The sequence below is a fragment of the Podarcis liolepis genome (genome assembly GCF_965112155.1).
Source record: "Podarcis liolepis genome assembly, chromosome: 6".
Classification (NCBI taxonomy): domain Eukaryota; kingdom Metazoa; phylum Chordata; class Lepidosauria; order Squamata; family Lacertidae; genus Podarcis; species Podarcis liolepis.
In genome coordinates, this window is record NC_139559.1 from 47,538,819 (window position 1) to 47,551,123 (window position 12,305).

Here is a 12,305-nt window from a genome sequence, read left to right on the forward strand (position 1 = left end):
ATCTTTCATTATGTGTCCTTCCTTGCCATTCTTATTTAGTGAGAGAAAGGCAGGCATCACAATTGTCTTCTCAAAAAGTTTAGTAGAGCCCAAAAAGCTTCAGAAGATACCTGGGGGATATCTTCTTTTCTTGTGTTAAATTAGCTTGGGTGAGAAAAGGCAGGACAACACTTCCAGCTCACTCCATGCATCTTTATTGAAAGAGGAGCACACAGCCCGTAAAAAGAGCTGTGGCTTAACAGCAGTTCAGGCATGGCAACCACCTGGTTCTAACAGGTAGCCATCTCCTCAGCCGAAGAGGTCTGACCCTTGTTCTGTAAAGGGGCTTGCTGCAGGAGCAGTTTATGGTGATGAAACAGCGCTCCTAATTCTTCTCTAGTGGCTGTTCTTTTATTGCTTTGGGATACTATATTCAGACCACACCTGTGTGGTTTTATAGCTGGCAATCCATTACACATGTAAGTAGCGTGTGAGTGGCAAAGATGCCTATCCAGATACTGTGTGACAGGATCACACTTCTCCAGTGGCCGTGCTGTTTTTTATTATAATTCCTGGCAGGCTGCATGCAGCCTTGCTCATTCAACTGAGTAATACCCTGTAAACTGTTTATATTAGAAAGGCCTTGCTAGTGTTGTTGGGATTCCCAACTCCCTTCAGATCCAGCCAATGATCAGGGATTATAGGAGTTGTAGTCCCAACAACACTGGGTGGGGGGCACAGGTTCCCTACACCTGGTTTATATATTAAATTATTTAGCATTTATGCCCCTCCAAATATCTCATGCTAGTTTGGGAGTGGGAGGTGCGAGGTGCAAGTAATATTGCCCTGCTGGAGCTTGGGTGAAGGCAGGAATGCTCACTTGCACAGCAGCAGCCCAAGTGGCAAACACTGCAGCTGCCTGAAGTGGCATGAAAGAGGAGCTGTCCTGGTAAGCGAGGCCTTTTTCATAGGGGAGAATGCAGGCAGCTATAGATAGTACATGTGCAATATTGTCTCCCTGTAGCCAGTGTAAAGAAGAATTTGGAGGACAATCTTAAGACACACTATAATGAAATCACTTATTGGCAAAAAGAATAAAATAAAAAAGGGCCGTATTTCCAGTCTTACTACTTAAAAACACTCGCATCAAGGTCAGGCTTGTTCTCCTTACACCTAATAGCAGCTACCAAACACTAATCTGCAGGGCGGGGGGGGGGGGGGCAAGGGACTCAATCCCAGGCAGCTGACCTAGGCTGCTAATGAACGAACTCACTGAAGTGCCTGATGCTTACAGCACAGAGCTGCAGCCAGCACCTTGGCCTTCATTATTGCTGGGGTGCCTCAGACAGATCTTTGCTGAAGATCAACCAGTCCTCTGCAGATACGTGTTAAAACGGAACTTGTGTTAAAATGTAGCTTTTGCACGAAGACAAAAGCTTCAATATAGCCAACTCTCAAATCTTCCCAAGGTCCCCAAATGCTGGCGCGTGCTCGTAAAGCTCACTGAGACGCTTCTTCTCCTGCATCTCAATTAGGGCACTGCGCTGGTTCACAACCTCCAGCAGCTGGGACAGGATCTCCTTCTCTTTCAGCTGGTCCTCTAGGGTTTTTGAAGTCTCTGTAAAAAACACACACACACACAAAAAAATGTGGCTCAAAGTCAGTCACTATTATGGCATAGAAAGCAGGGAGCCTGCGGTCATCCAGATATTACATGACTGCATCTCAAATTATCTCTGCCCATTGGCCAGGAATTGTAGTCCCAACAATCTGGAGAGTCACAGGCTCCCCACCCCTGCTGTGAATGAAATCTCTGTTTAGCGGCTGTATATTTAATTCTTCTCAGCAGTTAAGTGAAATCAGGCAGACAGCTTGTCTCCATTATGACATTCCCAGAATTGCATTCTGTTTAGGACAAATTAATCCACATACCCCGTCTTCTCCATCACCAGTGCGTATTTAGAAACATTCTATACACACAATGAAAATATCTAACCCTAACAACAGATCATGAGAACAAAGGAGCTGGTTCAAAGTTTGAATAATTAATCCATGCTAAGTTAGCAGGGGGTGGGCAGGAATCGCATGCACTGCTGTCTGCAATGGTACACAGGTTTTCCATTAGAAGCAGGTACATATAAGATGCCAGAGTTCATTAACTTGGGTTCCTTTGCCAACTCCCTTAAAGCCCAGGAATCAGATATAGTAAATAGCAGGGTAGCAAGCTTCTGCTTCGTGTATCCATCCTAAATGACCTTTTCCTCCCCTCATTCAATCAATTGATTTACAGTAATCAATTCTGTGAATGAATAAAAATATGCTCCCACTTAGCTTGGCAAGCATTTCTTGGGTTTCTCTGCATTTCCTAGTATAAACCTGGACCCCTTATACTCTCTCTTACCATCCATATTATCGTATTGGCGCAGCTCATGATCCAGTTGGCACTGCTGTTCCTCTAGTTTCAGCTCTTGCACCCTATGGGGTAAAAAATAACAACTGAGAACTTTGGTCATTTATAATTGAGAAGCTCATGATAGTATACAAGATCCACTCTTGAGAAGTCTTCCAATTGATTCTCCCTTTGTTAGTAACAGTCCTCTGTATACTGTCAGCTCAAATATCCATATACTTTAAGCCTCATTAAGAACAGACTATTGGGCAGGAGTTAAAGTAGTAATGAATAAGGCATGTCTGCCTTGTCTAACTGGAGCTTCCCAGGGAAAGGTCCTGTTCTCCCAGAGATAGCCAATACTTCTGCAGTTTACAGAGGCCTTTCTATCTACAGAACATTACCAGGGGAGTAGTTCTTCTATATACACATGGCAGACTTTCAACATAAGGTCTGGTCCAGTGCCAACTTTGCATGGGTTCATTCTCAGAATTCCCACTGCTGGTCTGCATCAGCCTCCCAGATGTTGCTGGACTCAAGCTCCCATCAGCCCCAGCTCATGTGGCCAGTGGACAGGGATGATGGGAGCTGTAGTCCAATGAAAGGCTGGTGTATGTCACATTCTGCCAGCTGTGTGTGTTTTGTTTCAAATGAGCTAGCTGTTTGAAACCAAGCAAGGAAAGGGGACAAAAACGACTTTTTAAAATGGCTTAGGGGACTAAGATCTGCTAGTAAGTCCAAGAGCAACTCTAAACCCCTTCACCTCCCTTCCCCACCCTTGACTGGCACAGTAGTTCTATTCATGCTGTCTGTGTGACACACCATCTTCCAGCACTCTGAATATGAACTAGGTTGGGTTGTTAACGGCATTCAAGGTAGCGCAGGAACCAGAAGAATGCCACTGGGGTATCAAGAAAAACTGAGCACTACATGTGATAGTACAGGAAGGAGCAGTGCTGTACCAATTCCCCTGTGATCAGAACTGACATGAGTACCAGGTCTCAAAACTATGAGAGGCTGGGTCTCTTACGCAATCATGAGGTCAGACTCCTCACACATCAGGCTGTTCTTCTTTTGGACCAGGGAAAGCAGCTGGTTCATCCATTGTTTTAGTTCAGCGTCTGTTCCTGGAGGATAAAGGAGGGAAGAAGTTATCCCTGGAGTACAGCTGCCATTGCATGTATTATCCATAGGCTGCAGCCTCACCCCCATCTCTCTTGGCAGAAGCCCAGGCTCTTACCTCTCTCTTCCCGCAGAGATCGCTCCAGCTCTATGCCCTGTTGTTCAAGCTCTCGGAAAGTCACTTCAATCTCTTCCAGCCTCCTCTGGATTGACTGGAATGCCCAAGCAATAAAGAGTTGGTCAAATCAAGAAAGCATTTCAAAGTGTAATGAAGAGGAACCCAAGCACGGGTGGATAGCTTCCCAGAATAGCTGGCAGGAACTCTTATAGGGTAGTAGTACACTTTTTGGCAAAACCTGGCAGTGTTTATGATTGTCTGTGAAGCAAAAAATGCCCGTGTGTTACATCATTAAAAATCTAAGGGCATGATCCAATCCCTCCTGCACCTGAAACTCTGGATGTACAGGCTACTTAAGACTATAAGTGTAATTTAGTCATTTTACAGTCTCTTGAATATTTCTGCCATTAACTTTATATGTGCGCACCATTTGCAACAGTTTAGAACCTATCAACTGTTGTGAAATAACTCACAAAGGATTTATAACTATTATAATCATCACGCTCATACAGTTCTATAAATTAAATTTTGAAATACTTTATACCATTTAGTTGAATGAGCAAAATAGTCAACCTAGGGCTTCACACAGACGGTGTTTTGGCACAGGAAGCAGCACACCATTTCCACGTAACCCAAACATCCTGCACCTGCGAGCTTCAACTGTATATATACAGTACACAGTAGTTATATACACCCTTCCAGAAGCAGGTCTGCTTGAGGTGTTTTATTTATTAAAAGCATTTCTAAACCTCGGCCCTATTTTAACATCTCTAAGCGGTATGAAAAAATACAACATAAAAACCAGTAAAATGGTATAAAGATTAATTAAGAACCTGGTCCAATCTTCTGGGGCTGGGACTTATGGGAGTTATCCTCCCAATGTTCTGAAGTGCATCACATTCCAGTTTCAGGAAGCCTAACCTACTTATATGGGGTGGGGCATTAACAGTGGGAGCAACTAGGGTACAAGAGGAAGAAGCTAAGTGAGAGTTTACATCTAAATTAACAGGAAGAGGGCTCCAAAGTGGAGAAAATAGGTGGTGCACAGGTGATACTAAAGCCAGGAACTGGTACTATCAAGTCAGTGGATATGGGCTATTTCACATTAGAAGTGAACACTGTTTTTTAGTCATTCGTTCATTTGTTGCAATCCAGCTTGGAAGGGGTGGGTGTGTGGGTGTGTATCCATCCTAAAGGGCATATTAGAAATCCATTAAATAATACTTTTTATATAGGTCAACAGTCACATATCATTAGTCCTGGTGTAGGGCAGCTCCCCATTTTATGCAGCAAACACAACAAGGGTGATTCCCCACCCCAAGTGAATCTTTAAGCATTCGTGTGCTGGAAACCCTTCCTGGAACAGCTAGATGTCTACATAATGAATTTTCTCTGGGAAATGGTAGTAAAGCTTGGATATATGCAAGCAAACATTCACCACATAAAGTGTGCAACTGTTTATAGTAACAGGGAGAATCTCTAGAGACACCTAACGGCCTCGGGGCCTGAGATGTGAAATAGCAGGCTGCAAGGTATCTGAAGCTTCCACCCTTAATTTCTGCAGCCCCATTCCTCACTGGGACGATCCCTGTAAAAGTATCAATGCCCGTCCACCAGCGGAGCATGCAAGTATTACCTGCGCTTTGCAGAACCTTTTCATTTGCGCCTCTTTGGCTCGTCGCATCAGTGTCTTCTTCCACGTTGGATACTGAGGTTCTTCAGTGAAGCTCAGGAAATGCTGCAGCCGCAACACACAAGCAAGAATCAAATGAGATGTTTTTAAAAGCCGCTGTCCGCCATCTAAACTGCAGCCACAGTTTAGGGCTAGGCTACTGCATACTTTCCAGCTATAACCAACAGTGACCCAGCCCCTTTACAAGAAGGTACAAAAATAAATACATAAGCCCAAGGTGCCTGGTGTGACATCACTGGGGAAAAGACGAGTGAATTGTTATCGCAAAATCGAGAGCAACTTAATGCTCAGAGTCTGGCCTACCCTGCAGCTGGCCTACCCTGCAGCTGCAAGAAGTCTTGACAGAGTGACTCACTCTCCAGTCAAAACTTGTTGTGTAGACAGGACCATGCCCAGAATGCACAACGGAGAGGGTTGTCTTCAGGGCTTTGTGAGGTTCTTGTTAGTCATCCTTTCAGAACACGGATGTCTGCTGCTATTCTTACAGACCCCCAAGCCAATTGCAGCCCCCTTGAGGGGGAATTCCAAATATTCATCTGTGGTCCTTTTCCAGATCGTGTGTCATAAATTTAGGGCCTAGCACCACCCATGCAAACTGTGGATAGGGAGGAGCTCCATGGATAACAAGGTGCCTACTGGAGCTTCCAACCAGCCACACCACTTGGCCAACTACTTCTGAGACTCCCTTTGTTGATGTGAAGTGCTGGGAGTATGAAAGACTTGTGGCCTGTTGCCAGTGAGATGGAGGAGATGGGGCAATGGGAGGGGTGTGGGGAAGAAAAGGAGAATGAAGATGGGGGTATACAGAGAAACCTGTAGGGTAAGGAAAGAGAAGGGGGTAACAGATGCGGAGAAACTTGTGACAGTATAGGGGGAGAAGAGCAAATGATGGGATGCAGATTTTTAAAAAAATATATAAACACAAAAATTAACAGGCTAGAGACAGAAAAAGAAGAGAGAAGGTGAGCCTGTTGAATCAGAAAACAACAAAAAAGGAGCTACAGAGAGGGAGAAAAGTGGGTTTTTTTGGAGAGGGAAGAGAAAAAGAAGTAGAGTTAACAGAAGGGTTATGAGAGATGCGGTGGTGAGAGGAATCCCATGATTTGCTGAAGAGATTATGTGAAAAACCGAAAGAAAATGCTTTCCTGCTGTTAAAAGCAGAGAATTGAAGTTGGAAAGGACCACAAGGGTGATCTAGTCCAATCCCTTCAAAGCAGGAATCTTGCCCAACACAGGGCTCGAACCCAGGGCACTGAGATTAAAAGTCTTATGCTCTACCAACTGAGCTATCCCAGTTTTGCTATGTTTGGATGTCGTGATGATAACACAGCCCTCCTGAGTTACTGAAAATGGTCCTGAAAGTGGTTTGAGTCGTGCTTGTCTGCTGTGGTGGAATTGAAGTTTGGGCTTCTACACTCACAATATATGCTGCAAGATCTTGGCTCATTGTTTCTTCCTCCTCTTCTTCCTCTTCACTGTCACTGTCAATCTCCAGAGAATCTGTCAAAAAAAGGACAAGAGAAAAATATTTCATTCCAGTGACTTGTGGAATGACGCCATAAATTAAAGGGTGATTTGTGGGCTGGGGGTGGAGTGAAGCTTTCTTTTATAGCTAGAGATATCCAAGAGAAGAACTGGTTTTATATAATGAAGTGGGGAAGCAGGCACATTGATGCTATGTTCACTTCTTTTCTACGGACAGTGAAAGTAGAATTACTTCTGTACCAATCAAAATCTGGGCCCAACGCTGCTAACAATGAAATTCCTCATCACCAGTTAGTACTGCAGTGATCCGAGACCCAAAACAAAACTGTTCCATAGAGGCCAGTGGATGCTGGTACTATAGCCCTTAAACATTTATGAAGCATTAACAGAACAGGGCACGTGCTTCCTGTTTTATGGTCTCCAGAAAGAGGACAAAGGTTAAGAAAGATAACAGGAAAGCACAATATGGGAGGGTTAACTCCCATGTCGAAGAACAGAAATGGGTCTGGCAAGCTATGTGAGTTCGATTAAGCAGGCAATATGGAGAATGCTGCTGATGCTGCCGCCACCACCTACTTAAACCACCTCATCTTAAAGGATGAGGGTTTATTAGAAGACACTACCATGGAAGTGGACCAGAGTAAACAGCTCTCTGGGCCACAATGAAGGCAACTCTGATCTGCTAACATCCCAAATGCTTCCGTTTCAGAAGCAACAAGCTAAATCTTCAATGTCACAAAGAATAATGTGTTTTAATATGGGATTGCACGGTGGAGAAAACCCATGTGAGCAGGATGAACATCGCACAGCACACACAAATGGATATGCTACTCAGGAAGCCCTGAAGCCATATGCAGCTGTACAGGAAAGAGCACATGGTGACAGCTGAGCATGGCCTTTGACACTTAGGTTTAAAATCAAAGGTGGGGGAGCCATTTCAATGGCTCGGATGTTGTTCTGTTTTGGTGAGGTTTCCTCCCATGTTTATGGTCTGCCCCAAACTTTTTGGATAAGGCATATGATATATAAATAAAACAACCTTCTGAGATGGTGCTGAAGCTGGGTTCTTCTATTTTCATATCTGGAAAGTGAAATGAGGCTGATATTGGACTCAGTCGGGATAACTCAAGCTTTTCCAGGGCTGACAAGCAAATCTTTTTCTTTGGGAGATTTCCACACTCCTTCTGTTCTAGTTTGGAGCTCTGAGCAGTTGGCACCTTTCCAGAAAGAAAAGGATCTGTATCAGTTCCTTGAATTCCTGTCACCAGGCTGTCACGTGTCTCTTCTTGGGACTGGCTGCCAGTCCAGTTTTCTGGTTCAAGTCTCTCTCTTTTTGGACTGGCCTTGTTTCCATCTCTGCCTTCACCTACAACCTCTGAAGTTAAACCAGCCTCAGAAACAGAGTCCGCCAACTTCTTGTCCACCTCCACTAATGGTTGACGATGTGGATGCCAGGATGAGTTCATAGTACAAGAGCCTCCATTTACTCTGGCTGGGAGTAAGCTGTGGCCTTCAGCAGCTGATTTATGAAGTTCTGTAGGCAGCTGATCTTCGAAAGACAGCAGGTTCTCATCCAGGCGTGGTTGATATGGACCCTTTTCCATCTTATTGTCCTCGGCAGCCAAGTCCAGAATGCCTTTGTCTGAAGGAATGAGGAGTTTGGAGGAATCCTAGGGAGACAAAAAAGCCGGTTTTCCAAGCAAGCAAGTTGCAAGGCTGTCGCCCATGAGCGTGACAGGAAGTAACATGGAATACGCTACTGGACAGAGTTACTAGGTTAATTATCAGCTAGGGAGCTGCCTTGCTAGTCAGCACCAAATGCCTCCAATTCTGAAAAGGCATCCATCCCACTCACCTTACGTGCTGCTCTGACAGAGGTTGTGCTGCTGGGTGTAGTTATGTCCTCGGAGGTAGGACAGTGCAGCATGCAGTAGAAATTACCTAGGAGTAAAATCAAGACAGCCATAATCAGGTAGGGTATGTTGCTTGCATTCACCTGACTTGCCAATAAACATGACTGCCAGGGCAGATTCAGATACCTGAAGGAGAATAAAAGCAAATGGCGCAAATGAATCTTGATATGCACTTGCAGGAAGTAGAGACACAATGCAAAGAAAGGCAGCCAGTTTGGATTTCAGAGAAATCAATGCCCCCGTCTGCACTGACGGCTGTGCCATTCAGGCTAAGCAACTACGTCTTCTCAACTCCACTCACCGTCATCTTCATTGAAGGCGTAGTCCCCCAGGCGCAGTGTCGTCTTGCAGCGGCGACACTTGAAACAGCCACGGTGGAAGAAGCATCCCTCCGCGCTGACTCGCTCCAGGATGTACACACGATCTCCGCAGAAATAGCAGGCATCGCTGCTCCTCACTGAGGAGGTGACAGGGCTCTGCCAAAAGACCAACACCTTTAGGACCAAACGTTCCAAGTCATCTTGTGCTTTGGTTTCAAAATACATGGTTCAACCCAATGAGACACATTAACAAATATCCACAAGTTGCTGGACTACAACTCTCATGATCCCTGAGCTCCTGCTGGGATGATGGGAGTTGTAATCCAACAACATCTGGGAGAGCCGCTGGTCCCCCACCCCTGGTAATGGTAACAGCCCTCTGGGCTCTCTGCCTCCGACATTTGGCGATGACCTCACTCCATCCCGAGTGAGATAAACGTATCAGGCAGCATTACAAGTTACATTCCAATGTCTTCCGCCAAGAAAACAGCCTCAACAAGACAATGGCTACAAGGTCCAGCAAGTCGTTCCTTTCCGTCAGATAAGAGGAAGGGCGGGTTTGAGTCTCGAGAGAAGAGAGCTGCCAGGCTCTCTGCCAGTATGTAACTGAAGCACATGAATGCAATAAAAATCTTCGTTTTTTGCCCAGTGACATCTGGCTTCTTCCAGGCCTAACAGCTGTTTCAGCTTGGCTTATGCATGAGAGCTAGCAGCCTGCAGCCTGATACAGGGAGGAACATTTAGCAGCCGCCCTGAGTGTGGGCAAGTGGTCAGCCTTCATAGGCAGCATCCAACCTCCTCGCAACTGTTATTTGCCTCCAGTGTATCCTACCAGCCAGAATTCTGGTGCAACGTTTTGTGTGAAAAGGGAGGAAATCAATATTTTTTTGAGCACTTAAAAATAAATTTTGTGGTGGGCCACAGCAAAGTTCAAATTGGAACTGAGGCAGGGTGGGATTTCCCAAATGACATTTGAGTTCCAATTTTCACAGGCGGAATTTGACCCTCGGGATCAGTCTTTGAACTGCAGTCTTAAAGTTATATTAGTTATCTGGCAGTTGCAGTCAATAAACTGCATGCACTGGATTTCCCATCATGTGTTAAAAGGTCAGAAAATCTACAGAGTCAATAGCAATGACTCAAATAAGGAGGGTTATGGAGTTTCCTTAAATGAAACTCCCTGAAATACACACTGGATTAAAAAATGGAATTTTTCAGAAGCAATGAATTTTCAGAAGCAATGAATTTCCATTCCCAACACTACTCTGGACCCAGACATATCTAATGTTAACTTCACACATAACCAGATTCCTGCAATGAAGGCATTTCCATGTAGAAATTCACAGGAAAACCAAAATGTAACCATAATGTGTGAAGATGCTGCACTCAAAAGAGTTCCCCTCCCCACCGTATATTCATGCAATGGGAAACTGCAGATGGCTAAAGCTTCCCGCAGGCAGTGAAATACCACAGGAGTTTGGTATACAATGATCCACATGCAGATTTCATGTTCATTTTTTCAAGCCAGTACCTTCCATGTGGAATCATCACATATGACATCCTCTAAAACTTGTCTAGTACCAGATGAACCCCTAAGTGCGATGACGGAAGAACTTACCCCAGCCTCTTGCTTGGTCTTTTTGGCTTGGTCATCCATTGCAGAGCTCTCCTGCAATCGAAAATTATGACTTTGGAGCAGCAGAAAAGACAGAAGGCCAAAGACACTTTGCTCCTGCAATAAACGTAACCCCCACTGCCAGCCCCCCGTCCTGTGCTTCTTACTAGGGACATCTGAAAATGGGGAGAGCTAAAGTGATCTGGGAAGAGATCATACCAGCTGCCAAAAGGCCACTAGCCAGCACATAAGGCACAAACAAACACACTGCTGGGAATGTCTGGTGATGGGCTAGCAATGGCTGTGGAGAGAGACTCACCAGGGCACGTTTACGTGAGAGAGAGAGACTTTTCTGAAGCTTGCTGAGGAAGAGGATCGCTCCCTTGGTACCACGTGTTGACAGAATCATCGAACTTTTCTCTTCTGGTTCTGGAAGAGAGAATGCAGTGTTTAGGAACTTGGGAAGCTGCCAGATACTAGTCCATCTAGCTCAGTACTCTACTGTCTACAATGACTGTGGCAGCAGCTTCCCAGGGGTCCCCGAACTACCTGGAGATGCTGCAGATTGAACCTGGAATTGAACCTGGGAAGAGTCCCCAAGGACCAGGCAGAGAGGCCTGGAAACAAGGTTCCCCACTCCCCTTGTGAGGCTTCCCTTGTAGGAAAATCCCCAGGACTGGGTTCCTTGGGACTCCCTACCTGGAGAGCTCTTGAAGGCATCATAAAACTGGCTCAGGTAGGTGATCAAGCCAAGCCTCTGATGTTCAGACATCGAAGCCATTTCAGTGCTGGAGAGGACCGGAGGGATCCCTAGCTCTTGCTCTGCCACGTCTAAGGCCAGCTGGTTGTTCCCAATGGGGTCGTTCTGGTTGAGTGCGTTGACGTCTCTAGAGAAGGAAGATACAAAGTCAAGGTGACTGACAGGACTTAGCCCAGACTGAGAGAAACTTTAACCAGACACCTGAAGCAGAAGGTGAAGTGTGTGACAGTTTCTTTAAAAACGATAGCAAAACAACTCCCAGCTCATGACAAGCTGGCTTGTGTGAAGCGGCTGCCATGTGTATTACTGGGCACCAGGAGGCAGTCATACAAATTATGTTTCACTTTAAACAAAACAGGAAAACCACACACAGCACTGCTTCCAGTAATGGGATGTCAGCCAGCAATCCTCCCACCCCTGTTTTAACAACCTTGCTCCCATCTCATTTCACTATGCAAGGACAGGAGGACTCCCTGCTTCTCTTGATCATCAAAAACAGGCAAATGAAATGTCGCTGCCATCCTATCTGGCAGGCAAGACTGTGAAGCAACAGACTCCCAGGTTGGGGAGTCTGTGGCTTTGTGGCCATCAACCCCCTGAAACACCCTCTAGGAATTGAGAAACACGCAGAGACTGCTTTGTGGTGGGGTGGGGCACCTATTTCAGACTGAAGACCACACTCCCTTCCCACAGCCTTGGGTAAGTGTCCCATGGCAGTGGCAGGCAGGGAGACTTTTTTTTTTTTTTTTTTTGTTTCCTGCTTGGCAGGGGGTTGGACTCGATGGCCCTTGTGGTCTCTTCCAACTCTATGATTCTATGATTCTATGAAAAGTGGGTAGAGCAATTAGTGTAAATTCTATCTTTGTACAGTAGCTGGTTTCTTCACACCTGCAGCTCCCTCCCTCTCCTCC

At 45.5% G+C, this 12,305-nt stretch overlaps 1 protein-coding gene and 1 long non-coding RNA gene across 5 annotated transcripts in view; both read right to left on the minus strand.

The window, feature by feature from the left end:
• Positions 1-12,305, minus strand: part of LOC310709587 — a 479,424-nt gene that overhangs the window by 207,660 nt on the left and 259,459 nt on the right. The gene's annotated exons all lie outside the window — the stretch shown is intronic.
• MICAL1 (microtubule associated monooxygenase, calponin and LIM domain containing 1) overlaps positions 172-12,305 on the minus strand; it is a 42,950-nt gene continuing 30,816 nt past the window's right edge. For all 4 annotated transcript variants that reach the window (XM_083510843.1, XM_083510842.1, XM_083510841.1 and 1 more), the window contains 12 exons: positions 11,334-11,521; positions 10,954-11,063; positions 10,638-10,688; positions 9,001-9,175; positions 8,642-8,727; positions 7,826-8,456; positions 6,722-6,801; positions 5,245-5,346; positions 3,609-3,702; positions 3,399-3,495; positions 2,381-2,454; positions 172-1,597 (listed from right to left, as the gene is read on the minus strand). In XM_083510843.1, coding sequence (XP_083366969.1) covers positions 1,434-1,597; positions 2,381-2,454; positions 3,399-3,495; positions 3,609-3,702; positions 5,245-5,346; positions 6,722-6,801; positions 7,826-8,456; positions 8,642-8,727; positions 9,001-9,175; positions 10,638-10,688; positions 10,954-11,063; positions 11,334-11,521 — 1,852 coding nt within the window. In that variant the 3' untranslated portion in view covers positions 172-1,433. The remainder of the gene's footprint in view (positions 1,598-2,380; positions 2,455-3,398; positions 3,496-3,608; positions 3,703-5,244; positions 5,347-6,721; positions 6,802-7,825; positions 8,457-8,641; positions 8,728-9,000; positions 9,176-10,637; positions 10,689-10,953; positions 11,064-11,333; positions 11,522-12,305) is intronic.